Source organism: Nanorana parkeri, unplaced genomic scaffold (assembly GCF_000935625.1).
Source record: "Nanorana parkeri isolate BGI_ZX_2015 unplaced genomic scaffold, ASM93562v1 scaffold258, whole genome shotgun sequence".
In the NCBI taxonomy this organism is placed as follows: domain Eukaryota; kingdom Metazoa; phylum Chordata; class Amphibia; order Anura; family Dicroglossidae; genus Nanorana; species Nanorana parkeri.
In genome coordinates, this window is record NW_017306526.1 from 1127095 (window position 1) to 1151532 (window position 24438).

The 24438-nt window shown below is 40.7% G+C and overlaps 1 protein-coding gene across 1 annotated transcript in view; it reads right to left on the reverse strand.

The window, feature by feature from the left end:
- Window positions 1-24438, reverse strand: part of GMDS (GDP-mannose 4,6-dehydratase) — a 506617-nt gene that overhangs the window by 415570 nt on the left and 66609 nt on the right. Inside the window, exons 3-5 of the mRNA XM_018556927.1 lie at window positions 18861-18905; window positions 8443-8530; window positions 3951-4060 (exon numbers count right to left, since the gene is read on the reverse strand). Of these exons, the coding sequence (XP_018412429.1) occupies window positions 3951-4060; window positions 8443-8530; window positions 18861-18905 (243 nt within the window). The remainder of the gene's footprint in view (window positions 1-3950; window positions 4061-8442; window positions 8531-18860; window positions 18906-24438) is intronic.

Sequence of the window (24438 nt, forward strand, 5' to 3'; positions counted from 1 at the left end):
AAGATATGACATTTCTCTTCACATACATAATTTTCACAGCTACAGCTGTGATCTGAGTCAACTGGAGTCACTAGATTAAATTCTGACTACATTCCCAAATTACAGTGCTTATGATGCAAGTCACTACCTATATGCAGTTGACTTCGGAGTATGAAAGTGCAAATGGTGCTCCACGATCTTGTTAAATAGTTAAATTTCTTCAGGGCCTTAAGTAAAACTGATTTCAGAAATATAACTTGTTGAAACTGACAAATTCCCAAATTCCCCAAGAAGCTATGAGTAAAATATTCTTGAGCATTGCCAAGAGTCATGATCCTCCAACAGACGCTGTGAGCAGCCGACTTGTTGAGTTCATACTGTCATGCAGGGCAGAGAAAAGGAGGATTGTGGAGCCAACGTTATGAGTCAGTAAGTGATGTTACCAATGGACAGTCTGTCAGTAAATGTTGCACAATTCCTAATTAGGATGGGCACAGAAGGGATTTGTGTGGAAATACCATAATGTCCTCATTGTGGTTTTAAAATGACACCATACATTTTACCACCTCTCATCCCACGTTTACTGAACCTTGCAATGTTCCAGGTTAGCAACTACTGAGCGCGTGTGTGTGTGTGTATATATATATATTCTCTATCTTCATATATGCATATTTACATATACACTATAAATACCACCCATGTACTAAATATAAACAAAAGGCTATGTTTCTTCAAGAATCACGTACCTTCACTAATTACTTTTTTCCCCAGTACATATTACAAAGTGCTTTCTATTGTACAATGAACCATTTACATTAACAAGCGGTCATCTAATGTCCCAACAACTTACACAGACCCAATCTGGGAAGAACCTTACCAACCTAGTTATATTTTTGGCTTGTGGGAGGAAACTGGGGCACCCAGAGGAAATAACCTTTAAAGTGTGCTCACAAGCAATTTGCATCTCAGAGTCAATGCAATACCATAAAATTACGTTTTGGGGGGTTGATTGAGTCTCTGAAAATAGGGAAGTACTGATATCAAGGGTTTCAAACTGAAGAGTGCAAACTGGGTTTCCTTTCACTGTAAGCAAAAAATGTATGGCAGACACTGCATTCTTTTCTTTCTTAAGGAAGTTAAAAACTATAGGTAATAGGTCATGTTTAGTGATTTTAGTAAAACTAAATGCAAAACTTTTTTTTTAGATTTTTCTTTTGGGTTTTCACTGCTGTCTGTGTCCCCATTAGGCAGATTTTCTCAAACAGTCTTAATAACCATTGTGCAAGGTTTCCAACTTTCTCTTTATGTTCTGCCAACTTTCTCTTCCATGTTTAATTTAGAGAAAAAATCATGTGTTTTATCATCTTACAAATGGTTACCAAAAAAACATCATCTAGAACTCACAGTTCTAACTGCCTAAAATTAGTGGAATGGTAAAGAAGAACTAACCTGTGCAATGTTAATATATTTACATTTACACTAAAAAGGCCTTACATACCAATAGACTATAGTGTGCGTATAAGTGAAAAATCCATACAATGAATGGAAGTTTAATGATGTTCAATTATTGCATGATATTTAGAAATAATTACATGTAGACATTAAAAAAGTATCTAAAAAGACCTGTAGATTTACGATGTGCAGCAAATGTGCATCAACTGTTTTGTTTGGAGGAAGTGTAAGGTCTTTCCCCATTAAAACACTACAATCAGATCCACAAAAATACAGAACTCCATTGTCTAAATATGTCCCAAGGCTATGTTACAATTGCTTTAATAACTTGTTTCTCACAGATACTCAAGGTGTTTCATTGCATTATACCTTAATTTAGGGCATTAAAACATTAAACATTAGAAGTAGTTAGGCCACAACTTTGGTATGCCCAGTAAATAACTGCAAGGTCAGCATTCAGTAAAGTACTGTGTGGTAATCAATTTATAGCTGCTGAGCAGACATAATTTTACAGTACTAAGCATTGCTGTGATTTTGGGTTGAAATGACAGATTCTTACCACGTTGCGAGACTTGTTAAGACTGGGATGCACAACTTTTTTAGTTGAGCTCCAAGATTATAATGACTTGACCATAGAGGAATAGGATCAAATTGTGAGACCATCTCATATTCAGATTGTGCAAAAAGCATTTAAATTTGCTGTATAATATTTCATCATTTGTAGCTGCAGTTTACGAGAAGGCAAGCCATTTATTGCAGAAGAGATGAATTACCTACTTGCTCGCAAGCACCTCCTTAACATACACTGAGCTGCAGCTCTGTGTGCAATCTCGGCAAGCTTTGGTGCAGGGAAGAATTAACTCCTGTGTGCAAGCACAGTAGTTACTTCATCCTGGATAATCAAGACAGTTCAAGATACTGGACTTGAGGCTGGGCAAAGATGTCAACGCTGTGGCGAGGAAGCTTGCAGACATTGCATCGCTGGAGGAAAGGGCAAGTATTTTGTCTTACCTGTGTGAGTCAAATAAAATCAAATAAAAAGCCATCTTGTGGTCAAATAAAAGCCACCTTGTGGCTATGTCTACAAGGCCATCCAGTAGCTATGTCAACATCACAGTGGATGAAGCCACCATCAGGAAATGTGACAGCTTTTTTGTAACATTTTCTCGGGCTGGGGCCCAAGATTTCTTCCTTCTCTCCCATCAGCTTAATACTCCTCCTCACCAGAAGCCTGGGCAGGTTCTGGTGATAAAAAAAAAAAAAATCATACCAAAACTTCTGCTGACTCAACTTAGCCAGTCAGTGGCAAATCGGGGAAATGGCAGGATTAGATTAAGAGGAGGAATAGGCTGTATTAGCAGTCGAAAGAAATGGCTCACATGCGCACCATTGAGGAAGAGGAGTAAAAGGCTGCAGTAGGAGTCCACAAAAAACAGCTTCCAGAAGACCACCACAATTGAAATTTAAAGCCAACAGCCATTGCATTCTATAAGCAAAGGACCAACCTGCCGCAGTGGCTGGGTTTCTTTTGAGGGATTTTTCTTTTACTAAACATGGTTTAACAAAGTAAACACAGCCAGTATCGGGTGAAAAGCAGGAACCACCAGAGTTTTAGAAAGGGCTTCCAAACACTTATTGGTTAGGTCCTTAAAAGCAGGTGTGCCTTATACAGGAAAAGTAAGCACCTTGTTAAGGCAGGACACTGCCTGATCCACAGTGGAAATAGACCCCTTTTCGCAAAATCCTCCCTAAACAGGTACAAGGCTAATAAACTTTTTCTTCCCCAAGTGCTTATGAGGTTTCCAATCTCCGTAAAGATTTTGAAAAGTGGATGCAAAGTGAAAGTCTTTGTAAGTTTGGCGCTTTAAAAGGACCAAAAAAAATTGGTTAGAACACTAGTTGAAGCAACTGGCTATTCTATTTTAGAGTGGTGTACACAGAATCAATAAGAGTTTAACTTTCTCCTTAAATTTGGGATTAAAAGCAGTAGACTGTGGCTCCTCAGAAGCAAGCTGGATAAACTCAGAATCTGCAAGAAGGGGTGCCTCAGTGTGCTGTTGACCATTGTGTATAGAGTCAGCAAATAACTGTATGACTTGGGCCATGAAGTTTTGCATGTGTAGTAAAAACCTCAACGGAAAGGTCAGTGGATGCAGCCACACTCTACAGAGATAAAGAAAATGATGTGATAGATTCTAGGTGCTGAGGACAATCATGACTTTGGGCTGCGGATGTCAGCACCATCACTGGGGGCCATGCAAGTCTGTTTTTTTTTTTTTTCCACAACTGTGTTTAATCCTCGAGTAGGTTGCAGTATAACCCAAAAAGGTGAAAAACTCAGTGTTCCTCCATGGATAAGAAATAACTCTAGCTAGATACTTATGATTTTGTTTTTAGAATTAAACAAAACAAAAAAAACTGAAAATAAGCTTTCTCCTGGTTTCATAATGTGCACCAATTCCAAACTTTAGAACCATTATAATGCTAGTGTAAACATAAGGAAATGTGAAACGCCTTACCTTTACATGGCTCTGAGCTCCTAGATTATAGATTTCAGTAGGTTTCACATTATTAATTATTTTGACCAAACACGTACTGTCAGTAAGATCTCCATAGTGTAGTTTCATATCTTTGAAAGAAAAAAGAAATTAATAGGCTGTATTTCAGTGCATTATTTTGACATTCTCTTACAGCCATTCCTTGAGTAATTTGCTTACTTTACACACTTCCTATTATGATGCAATATCTCATACAGCACATGATAGAAAGGAGCCAACTGTATTTTGGAACCCCAAGGTGTGATAATGATTACCAGTGTAAAAACAATGAGCCCGAGATTTCACCTTTGTGATCATCAACTACAGAAAAACAAAAGTAAAGATCATCTTCTGAAATGTTCCATTTTTGCCCATATGAGAAACAAACTGAGCATGAAATTAAAGGACATCCAGAAGAATGCAGAACAGTATCAAAAGCAGGGCACTTATGGCCCCCAATAAGCTGCTGGTCATTACCTAATTTACTGACATGAGGCACTGACAGATGCATGCAAAGAACATGGAGGGTGTTTGCTGTTCACAAAAAAAAATTATATAATAAAAAAGGTAGTAAATAAAAAGGTATCCCTCCAGTAGTTTCCAAAGAAAATAGAGGGCAATGAGAATTTAATGACCATATAAAACAAGACTGTAGGCGCAGTAATCTTGCACAGTGTTTTAGCACCTTCTAATATTCTGTATGGGATTCGTTATATTCTAGATTTATGCTCAATAGCATTTATCCTTTGATTTTTTTTTCCCTTTTATTGACTTGGCCGCTTTTGGTGTTCTGTCCTTGGTGTTGTTTCGCTTCACTTTCAAAAATGGGCGAAGTAAACGGAAACAAAAATATATGCTTAGGTGACTTCCCTAAATTACGCATTTTCCACCAACGGAACATAACAAACCATAACCAACCTAGGGCAATCAGTTCAACAAGTGTGCAGGGTTTTAAATGAGATGGAAGGCTTTGCTGGTATGCTAATTAAAGCTTTTTGCAATCATTAATGCACAATATATGGTCTTTAAAAGACAGAAGTGAAAATGTTTTGTTTATATACACACACACTCAACAGCCACTTTATTAGGTACACCTATTCAATTGTTTGTCAACACAAATTGCTAATCAGCCAATCACAAGGCAGCAACTCAACGCATTTAGGCATCTAGACGTGCTGAAGACGACGAAGTTCAAACCGAGTAGAGCTGCAGCTAACGATTATTTTCAAAATCGATTAGTTAGCCGATTGAGTTCGATTAATCGGTTAAAAAATAAAATACATTTTAAAGAATGGCACCGGCTATAGAGGACTACAAATCCCAGCAATAATATATTACACAGCGCAATGCAGAATAACACCAGCTATAGAGGAATACAACAAATGCCAGCAATACAATATAGCTGGCGGTATTCTGCATTGCGCTGTTATAATGTACTATTGCTGGGTTTTGTAGTACTCTATAGCTAGTGGTATTCGGCATTGCACCACTGTATAATGTACTATTGCTGGGATTTGTTGTACTCCTCTATAGCTGGTGGTATTCCGCATTGCGCTGTATAATGTGTTATTGCTGGGATTTGTAGTCCTCTATACAGCGCAATGCAGAATACCACCAGCTATAGAGGAGTACAACAAATCCCAGCAATAGTACATTATACATACAGTGTATAATGTACTATTGCTGGGATTTGTAGTCCTATGTATAATATACAGCACAATGTACCATTGGATATAGAGGAATACAAATCCCAGCAATACATTATAGAGCACCATGTGGGGGGGATTGCAGGCTTACCTGAGCAGTCTTACAGCAACTTGCTTCTGAGATAGGGCCTGTCTATCGGCGATTGTCATCCCCCCACACCTCCTCCTTCTTCTCCCCGCGTCCCTGTGCCAATCGTGGATGTGGGAGGGCGGTGAGCGTGAGGCGGGGAGGAGGTGCAGCGTGTGAATGCGGGCGGGTCTGGCAGTGGCGAGCGTGAGGTGGTGAGGAGGTGCGGCACGTGAACAGGGCCAACTAACCAGAAGCCGATTAATCGATGATTGAAAAAGTTGACAACTTTTTCAATAATCGATTATAATCGATTATGTCGATTAGTTGTTGCAGCCCTAAAACAGAGTATCAGAATGTGGAGGAAAGGGGAGTTAAGTGACTTTGAACGTGGCATGGTTGTTGGTGCCAGACAGACTGGTCCGAGTATTTCAGCAACTGATGATCCACTGGGATTTTCACACACAACCATCTCTCGGGTTTACAGAGAATGATCCGAAAAAGAGAAAATATCCAGTGAGCAGCAGTTGTGTGGATGAAAATGCCTCGTTGATGTCACAGGTCAGAGGATAATGGGCAGACTGGTTCGAGATGATAGAAAGGCAACAGTAACTCAAATAACCACTCATTACAACTAAGGTATGAAAAACATTGCCTGGTCTGATGAGTCAATTTCAGCTGCAACATTCAGATGCTAGGGTCAGAATTTGGCATAAACATGATAGCACAGATTCATCCTGCCTTGTACCAGGCCGGTGGTGTAGGGGATATTTTCTTGGCACACTTTTGGGTGATGCTATCATGTCAATATGGACCAAAATCTCTGAGGAATGTTTCCAACATCTTCTTGAATCTATGCCACACAAAGAATTAGGGCAGTTCTGAAGGCAAAAGGGGGGGGGTCGAACCCAGTACTAGCAAGGTGTACCTAATAAAGTGGCCAGTGAGTGTATATTAAACAGATTTACTTGATAGCATGTGCATTTTAACTTTTTAGGAATGTTAGACTGTTTGGCCAGTATGTTCACTTGTAAAATACAGGCCTGGTTCACACCACATCCAATGCATTCTGGCGCGGTTAGTGCCCGGATCACACTGTATTGCATAATTAAGGCATCCATGTTCTGGGGCATGGTGGTACCATTCATGTCAATGGCATTGGAGCCACGCTTCCTGCCCGCACTGCAATCACCCACATTACAACACATGGTACAGCAGCCGGAAAGCACTGGATGTGGTGGGAACCGGCCCTAGAGGTGGCTAAAACGGCAATCAAAAATTGGATAACTTTTTCAAGTACGTCAATACTACTTTACTCAGCACACAATTACTACAATTGCCTCTCAAATCACCCGCAGGATTTTTTATATGAATTTTTTGGAATGTTTAATATTTCACATGAACACCAGTTATTAAAGTAGATCTGTGTTGGCTGCAGACCCGTGTTTCCCTTATCGCTCCATTGCCATGTTTTTCTGGATCTTCCGTTTACAACTATTGGTCAACCAGAGATGACAAAACTCCTGCGCATGTGCATGGATGTTCCATCATCCCAGCACCGGCCTCTTACTCCCAACATCTGTAAGATGGGCCAGGATTATACACTTCAGTCTGTATACAATTTTAAATAAGTTAGCAGGAAGGGGAATACGTTTTATGTTAGAAGAGACATACATACTCTTCCTTAATAAAGTGGTACCTGCTAACAATTGTATAGAGTGAAGGTTTAGCTCTGTTTTAATGCCCAGTTTAAGTTTTTTCCTAGAAAAAGGGCATTTTAAAGCATTTCCCGTTAGTGAAAACGCTGTTTTCTGTCAATCACCTCCAGTTATCCATGCTGGCATAGCTGAGTGACACAATCAAGAAACAGGGTAGGGATGTGTCAGTAAATAGCCATTAGTAACAGAACAGTCATATTAGGACTCCCTGTACAACTGCTTAACCAGGAAAGAGGTGGTAAGATATGGATGATAATTAATTTTGAGGGACATATGAAGTATTATGTCTGATTACACATCTATTTCTGTGACTTAATTTGGGCTTTATTCATAGTAATATTTATGAGTGGTTGGATGAGGGTTGCCTGATATTTGGCATAACCATAAAAGCTAGAACTATGTATACATTCACTATTGGCTGATTGTAAGAAACCTTAACGTGCACGTAAACCCTAACAGTGAACTGCTCTGATTTGCTCTCTTTAGATCTGTTACCGCCATGCCACACACACCAGAAGAGTTTTGTTGGACCTTTTTAATAAGCGCAAAAAAAAAACCTATTAAGCCTACCAGTGTTGTCAGTGCCACCCAGTTTACCTCTGAACTATACCTCCTTCCTTTGTTATGGAGATCAGGAGGGGGTTTTCTGCAGTCTGATTAGGAGGTGCAGCCTAGAGCGACATTGCTCCTGCACAAGTACGGTACAGCGAGTAAGCATAGTCACCCTAGGACAAAAAGTATGCTACTGGCAGGATCAACAAGGAAAAAAAGTAAGAAAAAAGCCTGGGAAAAAAAAACTAATGCCGCTACCACATCTGGTAGGACTGATAAGCTGCATTACATGGTTTAATTACAATATAGGGCATAATTATACATTATAGAAAAAAAAAACTAAAATATATTTTATAAAAAGTATTGAAAAGTTTCTGAAAAGTTATGAGAACATTATAAAAACACAATAAAAAACACTGAAATAGCCTTACTCCCTTCAGTGTGAGCTTGTGGATTCTTGTACAGATGCTCAATCCTGCCTGTGTTGAAAGAGCTTGATCGACGTACAATGCCATGCACCTGTGAAATACAAAACACGGTTCATCCCCAGTGACTGACAAATCCATACAGATATAGCTAGCCTACCTGGAATGTATACTAAATCACCCTTGGGTTTCACATGTAGCTAAATCCCTTTGAAAAGCCAGCAATGGTTATATACTTTAGGACTGCTATAGAACTCTAAAAAGAATGGAATTAGCAGATTCTACACGTGGGTCTTAGGTGTTAAAATGTAACACCAATTACAGCCAGAGACAGAAAGTGTAAATATATATAGTAATTCGTATTCTTAAAAAGAACATTTGAGGTTTTTCTTACAAGCCAGGTAGAAGTGTAATCTGTCTAGCATTGTCTATTATCTACGACTGTGGGATCTTGAACAGATAAATCATTTTCTCTAGCAGTAGACTAAGGCCGATGACTGCACCTATACAGGGTCTCTTTATTTTGCTCTGAATACCAATGAAGTGTGGGATTTTTTTTTTCTTTTAAAACAAAAAAATACTTTCTAAAGAATGTCCCTGCTAGGCACAATCTGATGTTCATCCTATGAAAACTTCTAGATAAGTGAAATTGTCAACGCCAAAAAGGAAGAAAAAACCCCCCCACAAACTAAAAAACAGCATCAAACTTCAGAAGACTAAAACCAAAAAGATTTACGTAAATATAAATATTGTATTAATGGTCTTAAAAACAAAAGAAAACAGTTAAACCAGGAGAAAAAAAAAGGAAAATTCATCCATTGACATGCATTATTTTCCCTTCAAAAGCCATGATTAAGTGTTCTCATCTCCTCATGACTGGGTTTTGTGTGAGACGTTCTGCAATCAAGTCCTGAATGGCCCGTGGGCTGACACAGTTCATCATCCCTCTGCAATGTGATGAGACTTCAGTTGACTTGACAGCAGGAATAACTACTTTGCCAATAGGCTGGCAGTGTAGCAAATTGTACTCGCTTAAAAATATTCCAAGACCCTCTGTGTATAGTGGTAGCAATCACATTCTCGCCCTCCTGTTTTGTTCTCTCCCTTTTGTAGGAATGCACATGGAAAAAGAAAAACTTGTCAACTGGTTAATCTGTGACAACAAGTATTAGTGTAAGAACTGATGAAAGCTGGAGTTGTCTGCTGCTAATACAGGTGTCAGGTAAACATTATGACAAGCCAAAATGTGTGCAAACCTGATAATCTGGTTAAGAACATAAGATTAGTGACTGTGTAAAGACAGACATTTCACCCTTTCCAGGCAAGAGAAAAACCATCTGTTTTTTTTTTTTTGGTCTTTCCAAAAGTACAAACTTAGAATGTATTTGATGTATTAATTTCAGTATACAATTTGCCCTGCACACTAGTAGCTCAGGTCATTAGATCAGTCACTAAAGACAAGCATTGTGAGGATATGAAGACTTATGACCCCCCTCATCTCAGCATTTTGTCTCTTGGACAAGTTCCAGTGTCGGCTTTATGACAAAGTTAGTAACAAAGAATAAGCACTAATACAACCCTATTGATTTCTTATGATCCTGTGGACTCTTGCGCAAGTGACTTAGCATTTCAACCTCTTGCCGTCCGCCCGTAGTAAAAAACCGGACGGACGGCACTGCTGCATTTGCGGGTACGCACGGGCAGAAAAGACCCGACCATTAAAACACACCCGTTACCGGGTGTTTCACATATAGGCGATCTGCGGGTCCATAGCCCGCCGATCGCCTATATGTGCTAGTTCAGGGGTTTAACACCGCGGATGTCAACTGGTTAAAGAGCTGCTAAAAATCACAGTTCAAACACATGCCTATTACTTTACTTATGCTGTCAAAGTATGATTCTATTCCACCATAGTAAAATCTTGTCTCACACTCACAGCAGTAATATATGACCATATAAAAATCCACTGCATCCTGTGTGGGGTTTTATCATAATGTACAAGTATGCACAGCATACTTACACAATATGGCACACTTACCTTACAAATGTGCTTTCCACCAGCACTGTGCTATGAATCCTCTGTTCCTTCCAGGTTTCATGGGAAGCCTCTTCTGCCATTTGGTGGCCAATAATGATGCAACTCCTGTGCATGCACACAGCAGATGCATCCTCCCTGGCTTCAGGCCCATGCACGGCATTTTAGCAATGCTGTGAATGAGCTGTGTGTACAATGTATGGGGCATGCTATGTGGATAGGAACAATTAAAGAGTAGACATTATCCCAATGTGGCTGCAAAGTGGAAATACACTTTTTAAGCTGCAGCTCGGCACACTGGTCATAAACTGCCACCCCTATTACATCTAAACAATCATCAAATGTTAAAGTTTGGACCTCTGGGAAATGAGAAGATCCACACCAAAATGAAAATTGAAACAGGAGGCGCACTCATGTGTACAGATTCTAAAAAGACCCTCACAGGCAGCTTTGACATTTTAATTCCCAACTCCAGCCAAATACTTTTTTTTTTTAACCTTCATCTGCATGCTACTCTTCTTCCTTTCAAGGCCATTGTTCAGTGCTGTGGTAATTATTCGGTTATGCAACACTGTATCCAAATGAATGTTATATTATTTTTGAGACCAAAGTAGATTTCTTTTAGTCGTATTTAATAACCTATTCATTTTTTTACAATATAAAAAAAGGACAAAAAACATTTAAAAAAAATAAACTTCCCTTTGTTTCCGTCATAAAACACAGCAAATAAAAATGCCAGTACAAAACACCCTTTACATACAATTTCTGGAAAGTGGACAACCCAAGGCGATTTTATTTTTTGCCACAATTTTTTTTTAAAATGAATATGGTATTAAGATGGCCAAGGAGCACTTAAACCCTCCCAAAACAATCCCACAGTGATAGTGGCATATTACAACCCGCCCCCACAACCTCTCCTATCATTGGTTGTTAAAAACATTTTAAGTCCCGCAAAAACAATCCCACAACATTGGTGATCAGTGGCACTTTAAACCCTCCTTTCCATACACCTTCAAGCCTCACAAGCCTTCCCTCTGCTGCAGCCCCACTCCTCACCTGACCAGGCTTAAACAGACACTGAAATCTTTGTTTAGGTCTCCGTTACTTTCTAATATACCAGAATCTCGGTAGCCCTCTAACGTAAATCGTTGTTTTTTTTAAAATAAATTGCTTCACATAAGAAGCAGCTAAAATGGGTCAGGCTTTTTAAAAGTTATTTTACTGCTTGTTAAGAACATGTAGATATTATGTATATCTGAAAATACTGACCTACAAGAAAAATTGCACTTTTCGGTATTTAGCCAAAAGTGCCATTTTCAGCCGATACGATATGTTTTGGCGGCCGATATATCGGTGCATCCCTAATATTTACAGCAATCCAGAATGGCACAGGCTATGGAGAACTACACATCCCAGCAATACTTTATATAATAGCATTTCTGTATAAAGTACTGCTGAGATTTGTAGTCCTCTATAGAGGGTGCCATTCTGCATTGCTGCAACAGTACTTTATACAACATTAGGCTACAAATAATAATTATGAATTTACCCTTACCTCTTCTGTCTTCAGATGTTTCCTGTGTGTGTTTGCTGGGTCCTCACTGCCGTCCAAGGCCCCATGGCTGCCCATGATGTGTCTGCAGGGCCGTCTTCAGTGCCTCCTTGTTCCGCAACTCCCTCACAGCGGCCGGCGGGCCCCATACAATCTCGTTATCCGACCAGCGAATGGGCCCCCCCATTTAAGCGCAGCGCGTCGCTTCCCCCATTTCGGAGTGTCAGATCCCAGATAGCAAGCAATTGAGCTGCAAGTTTGAAAATGACTTGCTAAACTATTGCAGACTTGCCAAGCTTTACAATTTTGTTGCACAATTACAGCAGGTCTGCATTGCAAGTCTTCAGACCAGCGATCTTGCAGAGCTCTTGCTAAGACCTGCAGGACTGTTCCTGCAGACTTGCCAAGCAAATGTGCTACAAATTCAAAAAGTCAACTAGAACTTGTGCTGCAAGTGTTCTGCAAGTCTACAACTTGCCAGGAATGTGTGCAGCAAGTTAACAAAAATTACAATTTCACCCTGCCACAAGTTTGTAGCAAGTTATCCTTGCTATCTGGGATGTTGAGATCAGTATCCGCCGGCCGGCGGCCCGCCCCCCATCGCTGTGCCGGAAGTGTTTGATGAACAGATGATCGACACTCCCGGCGCCCCCGGCCGCTGGATACCGATCAGGTGCTATCCGGCGGCCGGCAAGTCCCACCATCTATGCACAGTGACTGTGCTGGGCACCACCAGGCTGAGGCCCCGGTGCGGCCACACCGGCGGTAGTTCCGCCACTGGAGGGGAGCACAAATGCAGCATGGCTCCTGAAAACTCCCTATATTAAAAGGGCAAATCCAGCCAAAACCTAGTTTTGGGTAGAACTGTGAAGGATTAGAACACTTTTCAGGTTTTTACTGCCATCCGGGGTATGGCATCTGGTTAGGCAATTTCCTCTTACTTGCATGTCAACAGTTGAGGGAAAATCCTGCATAGCAGAATAAATCTGACAGGGGTTCTAATCCTTCCTTTAAAGAAAAAAAAAAAGAAACATTTTGAATGGATATACTCTTCAAAGCAAGCTGCCCACAGAATATTATGGATGATTATTAAAGTATCTCTCTGTTTTTAACACTAAACATTCTAATTTGACCACTTAATTTATCTTTACAAGTAGATTAGTGTTCCCAGCCTACAGCCACATGGGAATAGTATTTAATTGTGCAGAAGACAAATCCATCAGCTTGCACAACTTATCTGTGTCGTAACCTAAAATTTACAATCAATGTTGCCAAAAGTAGTCATCTTGTACTTTCCCAGCCACTAAGGCTCCCTGTATCTGATTTTAAACAGGAGCTACATAACTAGTGAATAACAAAGTAGGCTGTTCCATTTTTACCCTATGTGTGCTGGAGAAAACAGGAGTAGACCAGAAAAAGGTCAACTTTATTTCTGTAGAAGTTTCAGTTGTAATTCAGTAGAGAGTGCGGAAAAATAGATTTGTTATTGTTATACTCTGATCAGAAGGATTAACCGTACTGGACGCTGGAGAGTTGGGTCAACAATTATTTTAATGCCAGATGGGTGACAAAACATTGGTGCACTCATTTCTAATTTCTCAATTGTTCAGTGACAATTTTGTTGTATTAATATAATTCCCCAACCCATTATTGTATTATGCACGTTTCAAAACACAACCAACTCTATCCTATACAAAAGAAAAGGGGAATGGGGTCAGTAGAGTATGGATATGGGAGGCATTAACCTATCGTCTATCTCCTGTAGTGTAGTGAAGGATCTACAGCAGTGTGCTTGCTGAGATCACCATTAAAAATAGCATGATTTCAGTCTCTGAATGCTCTTGTGCATATTTGCTGGCATTCAACCTACAGTAATGTAGCCTACAGTATAATCGGCACAACAGTGCCCTCTCTTCGTGTGTTCACTTACATCCCTTTCTTTGGTATGTTTAGTAGACCCCACTTTTAATTTTAGGTTGTTTTTTTTTGGGGGGGGGGGCGGGGTATATTATCCAACAAAAAAAAGATGTATATATATATTCTATCTTAATATTAACCTTTAGAGTTTCCAGTTGATGTCCAAAGATGCTAATGATGTCTGATTCAGTAAGGGGCAAGTTAGCAGTTGCCCCTCCCTCATTTGGTTTGAGGACCCTTGGTGTGTCCCTTCAGCATCGGCGGGTGAAAGGAAATTGGAGCTGCTCAAACCCTATTTGAGCACTGATAGGGAATTCTGAGGAAGGGGTTTCCCATGACATTACTGCCCATATTTGGTATTTGTCCAAATATGGCCATTGATGACACTGCAGCAGTCACTCACATTGGCTCTATACCAAACTCTGAGTGATCAAGTAACCACTGATTGCTCTGCAGAGAGGAAGAGTCCCTGAGCTGAGCAGTGACCTTTTGGGCTTGTTCACACGATTTTCCGGTCTAGATCCGCAGACAGAGTGCTATGCGTGCAGTGCGTTTTTGACGTGTTCCCGTATCCGGACCGGACAAAATGTGACATGCAGTGAGTATTTTCTCTGTCCGGACCGGAACGGACTGTGCACATGAGAACTGTAGCCCACAAAACACATAGGGATACAGTTTGGGTCCAGGAGCGCACGGTTCTGGTCCAGACACAATACGGACGTCGTGTGAACAAGCCCTTAGTCACTGCCCCCTGCAGGGATTCCCCCCTCTGTTCAGCACTTACTAGGAGGGGCAGGGGTGGGGGCAAGCACTAGAGCAGGGCAGGATCATCGGGATCAGGCTCAGCTGCGGGGAGGATCTGTGCTGTCAGCAGACAGCAATCAGCTCGCTATCTGCTGACTTTGGGTAAAAAGGAGTACATTACTACATTTCTGTGAGCCAAAAGGGACGTAAAGCCAAAAATAAAAAAGAGAAGGTTTGGCTTTACTTTTTAACCACTTCGCTACTGTAAAATCTCTTTTTTTGCACACATTAAAATCTGCATTTTTGCTGGTAGACTACTAAACTCATACATTTTTTTTTCTGAACATAGCGGCCCTATAGAATACAGAGATGGTAGCTGCAATTTATGTTGCATGTTAATTGTGCAATGGTTTATCTATATTTGCAGTAACAGTAAAATTAAATTTTAGTGCACACAATATATTTCCCTATACGTGTACAAAATATTTGTGTCCCGTAAATAGATACCAAAAATGGCAAGCCACAAAACTGCATGTGCTGCCTAAGTGGTGAAAAATTACGTATGTGTGTGCTCTGGGTTTAAATCTTTCAGTATTGAAATGTTTGCATTTTAAACTTTTACACTTAACTTTATTGCCATTACAAGATTGTTCCCCAATATCGCCACTGCCCTCTGCTACAGCCAATCAGCACAGACACTGCTATTGTTTACCTGGATTTTAGCAGCTCTGAACCCAGAAATGCAAGGACATTAAAAGAGAACTATGGGTAAGTGTTTTTCCCCATAGTGCTCTTAAGGGTCACGGGAGGACATATACCAGCGTCCTCCCGTGACCCAAAGCTCAGTATATCTCGAGCTACAGCTCGTGGTATACTAAGACCGCCGCAGCTGGGATGGATCCAGACGATGCTGTCGAGATCCACCCAGCGTGTGAGTGACAGCTGGCTCTGCCTATCTAGAGGCAGAGCCAGCTGTGCCCGCCCCTCCCCTCTGTTCCACCAGTCAGCGCTGGAGGATCGGAGTGGGAAGGGGGGAATCCCTGCAGGGAGCCGTGACAGTCACCGCTCTCTGCAGGGAGATGATCGAGAAGTGAGAAGCGGCGGTATGTTCGCTCACTTCCCGATCAATTGAGCCGACGTGTGACAGTTTTATTGTCGCACGTGGGCTCGAACTATGAGGATGAGTGACTTTCACTCACCTCATAGTTCTCCTTTAATCCTGAATGCAAAAAAAAATGCTCAAACATTCCCTACAAGATTTTACCAGAAATAAGAATGTCATCTCTGCTGTACTTCAAGATTTCATTATGCAGGCAGTTGATAGAGTCTTGCATAAGTAGAATTAATATTGGTGGAAACAGATGGACAAATGCAGTTGAATCTTGTAAGGAATCTCTGGATCCAATATTTGCTGGGAGATTGGTCCAGTGGATATGCTCAGCTCTAAGATGTTTTCAGCAATTTCACCAAATTTGCTGGGTGTCATCCAGCCCAGAGTTATACAACAGCCACAAACTGCACAGTAGCATTCAAGGCACAGACTAGCACAGTGGACACAGAACAAGGAGAGCTACATTAGGTCCAGCTCGGTCACATTGCTTTCCTGAGGATGGTATTGGGCTTTAACTAAATCCTGTAAAATTATTTTGTAGCCTTCTGAAGTTGTCTTTAATTTTATCACTTTAAAACCCAGAGCACGCATGTAGGAAATCAAGTCAGAATTCAAGAACTTTATACCCGTTTAAGGTTTGTCTGCAAAACATGAAAGCAAAACCTACTCACACCGATGTCCTCAGAGGATAAACACGTTTATTACTGGAGGAAAATGAGCACCAATAAAATGGATCCTAATTATTCTACAATTCAATTTGTATCCAGACAGCAGTATTTCAAGAGATCTTCACCCTTTACCCTATTTTGTAATACACCATGAACAGACTAATTTTAAAATAGGTTACTGTCCATGTGCCCCACTGTATGCAGCAATAGGGCATTTGAACATTTACAGCAATTTCCTCCCTTTCCTCTTTGTGAAACATAACAACAAGAAGTAAATGTCATTTTCAGCTGTTTTCAACATCAGACAAAAGCATAAAAGGTGAAAGGGCAACAGCATGCAAAAATGACAGTCTTTTTGAACTGTCGACTTTGTGGCGTCAAAGCTAGTGAGCATTACTGAAGCAATTGGACAAGAACATTTAATCAAAGGGCTAGAAAATGATCGATAGGGTTAACTGGATCACAACAGGAGGCCTAATATTAAAAGAAAAACAACCTGAAATGCAAGATAAACATATCAGGAACCGCAGTGGTATACTAGAAATGACCTAAATAATGCAGACAAAAATGAACATAGGAGCTGTCATTGCAAAAGTCAGTTTTACAGTAATGCTGACAGCATTACCATTTAAGATTCGCCTCGGCTTTTTAAAATTTTTTCAATTAAAATTGTCATTTTTTGGGGGTCCTTAAAACGTAAAGGCACTATTCACCTTCCTCATGTTCCAAAGATTAAATTTAATAACTCCAGGTATGGTGAATAAGTTTATATGAATTTCTAGTGAATTTAAAAATGAATCTCATGCAAATAAGCTGCCTAGTTGTCACCTGGAACCATATTAAAAAATGTTTGCAGCAGGCATGAAAACTGTGTAGGGTTTTTATTTTTTACTATTTAAAGAACCACAAAAAAATTTTTAAACCCTACTTAATGTTATAAAAAATGTACTATTACCCAATTTTTTGGTAAAATCGACACCAAACATGGCAAGCTTTAAAATTGTGCTAAGAAGCCCCCTATGTGATAGCCAATTTACAGTGACCTCTTCATGGAGACATCAGGGGTCTCCAAGACCTGTCACCTAAATGCCATTTACAGGTCCTCTTTATGACGTAATCAGGGGTCTCAAAGACGCCCTAGTCACCTAAGGGACCCCCAGAGAAGCTGATGAAGCAGAGATCTGCTTCACCAGCTTCTCCCCAGCTTCTGTAGTCAGCAATGACAGCTGAATGCGGAAGTGGTGTAATACACATCATTCCATGCATTCAGAGACTGGCAGGGAGATCAGAGAAAGATGTATGGCATCGGCGGTGGCGGGGAGGGGGGGTCCACACTTGCACGCATAATACAAGCAATCGGGCGTCTCTACAGACACCAGAATGCTTGTATGTCAACATCGCTGGCCGTTTACATTTCAAGCATATTTCCCGCTCGTGTGAGCCGCCTAGCAGCAGGCACGAGCTAGGCGGACGAGGATGTTTAAAACCGCCCACCCGCATTCAAGAAGCTGTTTAATTACAATGGCTGGACAGCATGTGGTTAAACAAGATGTTAAACACTGAGAATGTCAAATAGTAGTGGATGGGAGTATATGTAGAGGCATAATGAATTCAATGTATGTATAAGTATGTTTTGCTATTTTCACATAAAAATTGTATTTTTAAACGTGTTATCTATAGAAATAAAACATACTTTTATACAAAAAAAGATTGTATGCTGGTACCTTAAATGTCTGTGCAGTTACATATCTAAACAAAGTACTATAATAAGGGGGTGTGGTATTACAAAGGCCAACCCTTCTCCTAGTAATATCAATAGGTAAATAATAGCATAAAATAGGTTGCATGCACATAGTTTATGAGAAGATGTTTTTGTTTAATTGAATGGTCTGGCATGAATGCCTAAGGTTCAACTTGGATAGTTGCAATGTACAAGCTGTAAGCAAGGATGACTTGAAATAAATTGGCTTCATTTTCAAACACAAACCTGCACTAGATTAATAACCTTTGTATTGCTTAGTACAATTTTCAAATTAGAGTAAATTCATCAGGGGGGTGGCAGGGGGTTTGGGTTATGTGCTAGTACATTACATCATGCATTATTCCAAAACTCCTTACAGTGTTGGCCTGTGCAGGTTGCTGCTTATCTGACCTTGCGGGAAACGTACACAGCTCTTATACCCCAAGGAGACAAGGGAATCCACTAGCGAACTCTCACTGATAAATAGTACAATAAGCTGGCGTGATTTCAGGCCATGCTACACATTCTTTTTTGGAAGTTTTGATTTGTTATCGGAGTTGGAATGGAAAACTCATAGAAGGACAGCAAAGAGGAAGCTCTGGAGGCTGCTGGATGCAAGTGATTTCATCAGCTTGTGCTTGCTCTCAGTGACTTACCTCGTAGCCCTTTTCCAACAGGAATTCAGCCAAATAAGAGCCATCCTGGGAAGAGAGGAAAAAATACAGAGATTAAGGATGTGAGAAGCTTATATAATGAAATTTAGTGGAGCCAACATTATGCAATAAAGTGCTATGGAAATCAAACTGCGGCAAGGTGTACTCACTCCTATCCCCATCACATTGCAAAATGTTTTAGTTGGCTATGGGCATTAAAAGGCAATCTTCTCTTGGGAATACACATTTAACAGCCCAAATAAACTAAAATCCAATGACAAATCTTTATAGATCAAATGCTATTTCTGTAATTACACTGAGAAATGTTACAGATGTTGGAAAGTACTGAGCAGTAAAACAAGAACAGTTTATAGGAGGGTATTGAAGTGAGCAAAAATTAGCTAAAACATGTACAACTTGCAGTACTTGTAACAAATGTTAGCCTGCATTTAGTAGTCTAATTTCACTGAAAAAAAAAACTGGTGGAGACTAAAAGGTGCCCATACACTGCTCGATTCTCGTACGAGAATCGGGCGAAATCCCGCGATCGTACGAGAATCGAGCAGTGTGAACGAAGACGTGCGACCATTTCTACTGTACGGTCGCACGTCTTTTGTCGAACCAACATGCTCGAAAACCTGGCGAGAATCGTATGATTGTTGGCGGGTTTCTAGCCTGCTCTTCCGATAGCTGCGGAACGGGCCGGTGTGCACACTGCCCGTTCTGCATTGCAGTCATCAGAAGCCCGCCCCTCAGCGGGGCGGGCTTTCGATGATCGCAAGTACGATCTGCCCGTCCAAGGTGGGCAGATCGTACGAGCTTTCAATAAGCATACGACCATCGCAAGACAAAAGTCTTGCGATGGTCGTAAGGTGTATGGGCACCTTTAGAGCGAGCCTTAAAAAGGAGAACTATGAGGTGAGTGCTTTTTACTCACCTCATAGTTCTAGCCGACCTGTGACAATGAGACTGTCACAGGTCGGCTCAGTAGATCGGGAGGTGAGCGAACACATACCGGCGTTCGCTCACCTCTCGATCCTGTCACAGCTCTCTGCCGTGACAGGGGAGGGACTGGATTCCCCCCTCCGATCCGCCAACGCTAACTGGCGTATCGGACGGGGGAGGGGGCGGGTACAGCTGGCAGATAGGCAGAGCCAGCTGTCACTCACGCAGATGGGCGGATCCAGACATAAAATTGTAGGGATCCGCTTCAGCTACGGCGTCTCAGTATCCCGCGAGCTGCAGTTCGCGGTATACTGAGCTTAGGGTGACGGGAGGATGCTAGTTTGTGTCCTCCCATTACCCTAAGGAGAACTATGGAGAAAAGCCTTAACCCCATAGTTCTCCTTTAAATCAAAATTATGTAAAACCATGTTTATGATGTGATTTTCATGTGATGTACAACAAACCAAACCTAGAAGAGAATCAAGTGAACAGAGGCTACAACAGGCATGAGAAAGAAAAATATGGACCACTAAGACTTGACCTAGACCCTTGAGCCACTGACCTAACAGACAGGGCTATGAGATTAGTGAGACCTCTAGTCTTTTAATTCAAATAACCAACGACACCAATGAGCTTTTCTTTTTTAGGTGTCTGTAAGAAGGCCATTACTTCCATTAAAATCCTATTGTAATGAGGCACTTCTTCCACTTGACAAAAAATGTTAGGGGTGACACTTCCACTGCTCACCAAAGTAAACAAGCACTTTTCCACTAACTACCAAAATAAACTAAACTGATCAATGTATGGAGCCAGTTCCCTACTGTTTGCAAATTTAATGGGATACTACAGTTTAATTTTTATGGCTGGCAATGACGACTATTACTGAAATAATTAATTCATATAAAGGCAGGAAGTGTCAATAAAGGAATGTGGAATATTTAAAACCTAGGAAAAAGTTACAACTTACTGATTACACCACTGTATGCATAGCTGTAGATAAAAGACCTGACATTTTCTATGGTTTGGTAAAAGAGGTGACCTAACAAATGAAGCAAGTTTAATTTGATTGCCACTGTATACAAAAGCATGCACCTCTTCATGGGCAATAAATAGGTGTACCTAATAAAACAGTAAATGGGAACTATGTGGCACTACTGAAGAATGCCTGCTTGTCAATAAAATCCCAGACTGCACCTGATGACCAGGAGGTGCAGAAAAATAAAATGAAAGTATTACCAACCTTTAATTTGTTTAAACCACTGGCAGCAAAATGATCATATAAATGAAAAGAATGTTGGGGAGAGAATAATAATGTGGCACAGAAGGTTTTATTTTATGTACAGCAGCAATTAGTTAAACCTATATAATCCTGTTTTATGTTATCTAAATTGATATGCTTTAGTGACTGCTATAAATTAAGAGACCCATTTCAACCTTTAACCTACATATGCATGTATATGCATTAACGATTTTGCTATTACTAAAACCTCCTAGGAATGGAAAAAAGTATGTTCAGATCCTGTGAAATATAAATAAGAAGGTAATGGTGTTAAAGACGCAGGGTTAAAAGGGAAGGGAAGTGCTGTGTGGATTTAATAAACTGATGTGAAACAGACCTGACCAGGATTGAACCCTGTCAATAAGGTCTTGTTCTTCTCACCCAAGCCATTTCTCAGACTTTCCAACCACACTGGAACATTCTGAACTAGCAGTGGCACTCACTTCCTCACTACTTCCTTTCCAGGTCTATCGAGTGATAGGCCCGGGATTTGCAAAGAGATGGAAACAGGCAGCAAGTGCTACTGGTGTCTGGCTGACGCACAGTACAGCTGATTTACTGTCTGGCAACATAACACAGACCATGCAGATTGATGTTGAACTCCACTAGCACCCATAGGCCACAGTTCTGTGCCGGGTGTCGGTTTTCAAAAAGGGTCCAGCAAAGCAGCCATTGTCGATGGCTATAATCGAAGCATTGACTCTGGCCTAGAGCCTTTGCCAAGATCCTGTAATGAAATCAAGGAAGGAGGAACATTCCAGGAGTGCGAAATGTGATAAAATACACAGATTTGTTTGCCCAGAGCTAAAGTTCTTTTTTCCGCAAAGGGCTACAAGCTATGAACTTTGATGATGCTTGACCATATATATATATTAGGGCAGGGTGGGTGTACATATATATTCACTAAAGATAAACAGTTTTAACTTGCTGACCCAGAAGAGAAGAATAATCCATCCCTTTAACCCAGAAGTCAGTTAAGGGAAAAAGAAATTAATACAGTAGTGGAAAGACATGTATTTTTAGCTCATTTTAGACCCATGAGCTTATCACAACTGGCATTTATGTAATGTTTCTGCTACTTTAAAATAAAGGATTGCATTCTTGGTGATACAATTGGTTCACATGAAATTAGGCCTTGATGGCACTGCTCGTCCTGCATGCTGGAAATTATAACAGCTGGTAAGGATAATTTGCTCCCTCTCAATAGAAAAGCAATATAAATGCTTTAAAAAGCGGGGTAGGGAGTCCTTAAATGCAATTCCAAACTAACAGAAAGTTAAGCTTTGGCCCATTCCTACTCCTGCACCCCACAATTGGGCAGTAAATCCACCTATCAATGGGAGTTGCCAACAGTGAGGTGCAAGAGGTGGGAAGGGGTTGGTCAGATTTTAACTCTGGTCAAGTTATATTTGCATAAGACCATGCCCTAGGGTATTGGTTGCTGGGGCGCATGAGCAGCCGATGGGTGCAGGCACATGTATGGGCCTGCTTTCAGGTTCAGGTGAATTTGTTTAAAGATGCAACATGTTTGTTTTAACAGTTGTAGGTGATGTACATTAATGATTCCAGTACGTTTCAATCTAGATGTTATTAGTTATGGCTTATGGGCACTACACCTTTTATTGCTCTTTTCAATGTCTTGACTACTTTCACAGATGTAAAATACAGGATTGCAACATTGGGTATATTGACAGACTGAAATCATACCAATTTTAAAAAAAGCCAATTTTACCAATATGTAAACATCCTGTAGAATATTTATATTTTTTGTTACAAATCCATTTAAAAACCCGACATTAAATGTAACCCCCTTAGCAAAATAGCTGTACATAGAGAGGTGACCCATACAGTTTTGGCCAAAAGTTTTAAGAATGACAAATTAATTTTCACAAAGTCTGCTGCTTCAGTGTTTGAAGATAGTCTTGTCAGAGGTTACTATGGTATGCTGAATTAGAATTACAAGCATTTCATAAGCGTCAAAGGCGTTTATTGACAATTAAATTAAGTTTATGCAGAGAGTCAATATTTGCAGTGTTGACCTTATTCAAAACCTCTGCAATTCGCCCAGGCATGCTGTCAATCAACTTATGGGCCACATCCTGACTGATGGCAGGCCATTCTTGCATAAATCAATGCTTTGAGTTTGTCAGACCTTAATGGGATTAAGGTCTGGGGAGTTTCCTGGCCATGGACCCAAAATGGAAATGTTTTGTTCCCCAAGCCACTTAGTTATCACGTTTGCCTTATGGCAAGGTGCTCCATCATGCTGAAAAAGGCATTGTTCGTCACCAAACTGTTCTTGAATGGTTGCTCTTGGAGGATGGCAAAATCGTTTTTTTACCATTCTTTATTCATGGCTGTGTTCTTAGGCAAAATTGCGAGGGAGCCCACTCCCTTGGCTGAGAAGCAACCCCACACATGAATGGTCTCAGGATGCTTTACTGTTGGCATGACGCAAGACTGATGGTAGCGCTCACCTTTTCTTCTCCGGACAAGGTATTTTCCAGATGCCCCAAACAATTGGAAAAGGGATTCATCAGAGAAAATGACTTTACCCCCAGTCCTCAGTAGTCCAATCAATGTACCTTTTGCAGAATATCAGTCTGTCCCTGATGTTTTTCCTGGAGAGAAGCTGCTTCTTTGCTGCCCTTCTTGACACATGGCCATCCTCCAAAAGTCTTCGCCTCACTGTGCGTGCAGCTGCACTCACCTGCCTGCTGCCATTCCTGAGCAAGCTCTGCACTGGTGGTGCCCCGATCCCACAGCTGAAACAACTTTAGAAGACGGTCCTGGTGCTTGCTGGACTTTCTTGGGTGCCCTGAATCATTAACAATAATTGAACCTCACCCCTTGAAGTTCTTGAGGATCCGATAAATGGTTGATTTAGGTGCAATCTTAGTAGTAGCAATATCCTTGTCTGTGAATCCTTTTTTTTAGCATGTAATTTTTATTGATAGTTTTCTGAACAGATCAAACAGTAAGGTAGATGTAATCATACATAAGTAACATCAACAGTGGAAAACAGTATAGAATACCATAACAATCAATTCACAGGACTTTTGGCTAAGGAGTAGACTGGGTGAAGAGTGAAATATAGTAACTGTGACTAGGAGAGTGACAAGGGGAGTCGTAGCAGTATTAGTATTAGAAATCATATATTGGAACGTTAAAGGATATCTAATGCACCCAGAGAACCAGCAGCTTTCGAGGCGAGATACCATTTTGTGTCCTGAAATAAGGACATTACCACCTGGACCCCATTTCTACTGACCAAACTTTCTCCAGGACAGCTTAAAGGAGGTGAAGAAATTAGTTGCACGAGTTTGGTTGAGACGGGCATCCAATTTATCTAGTGAC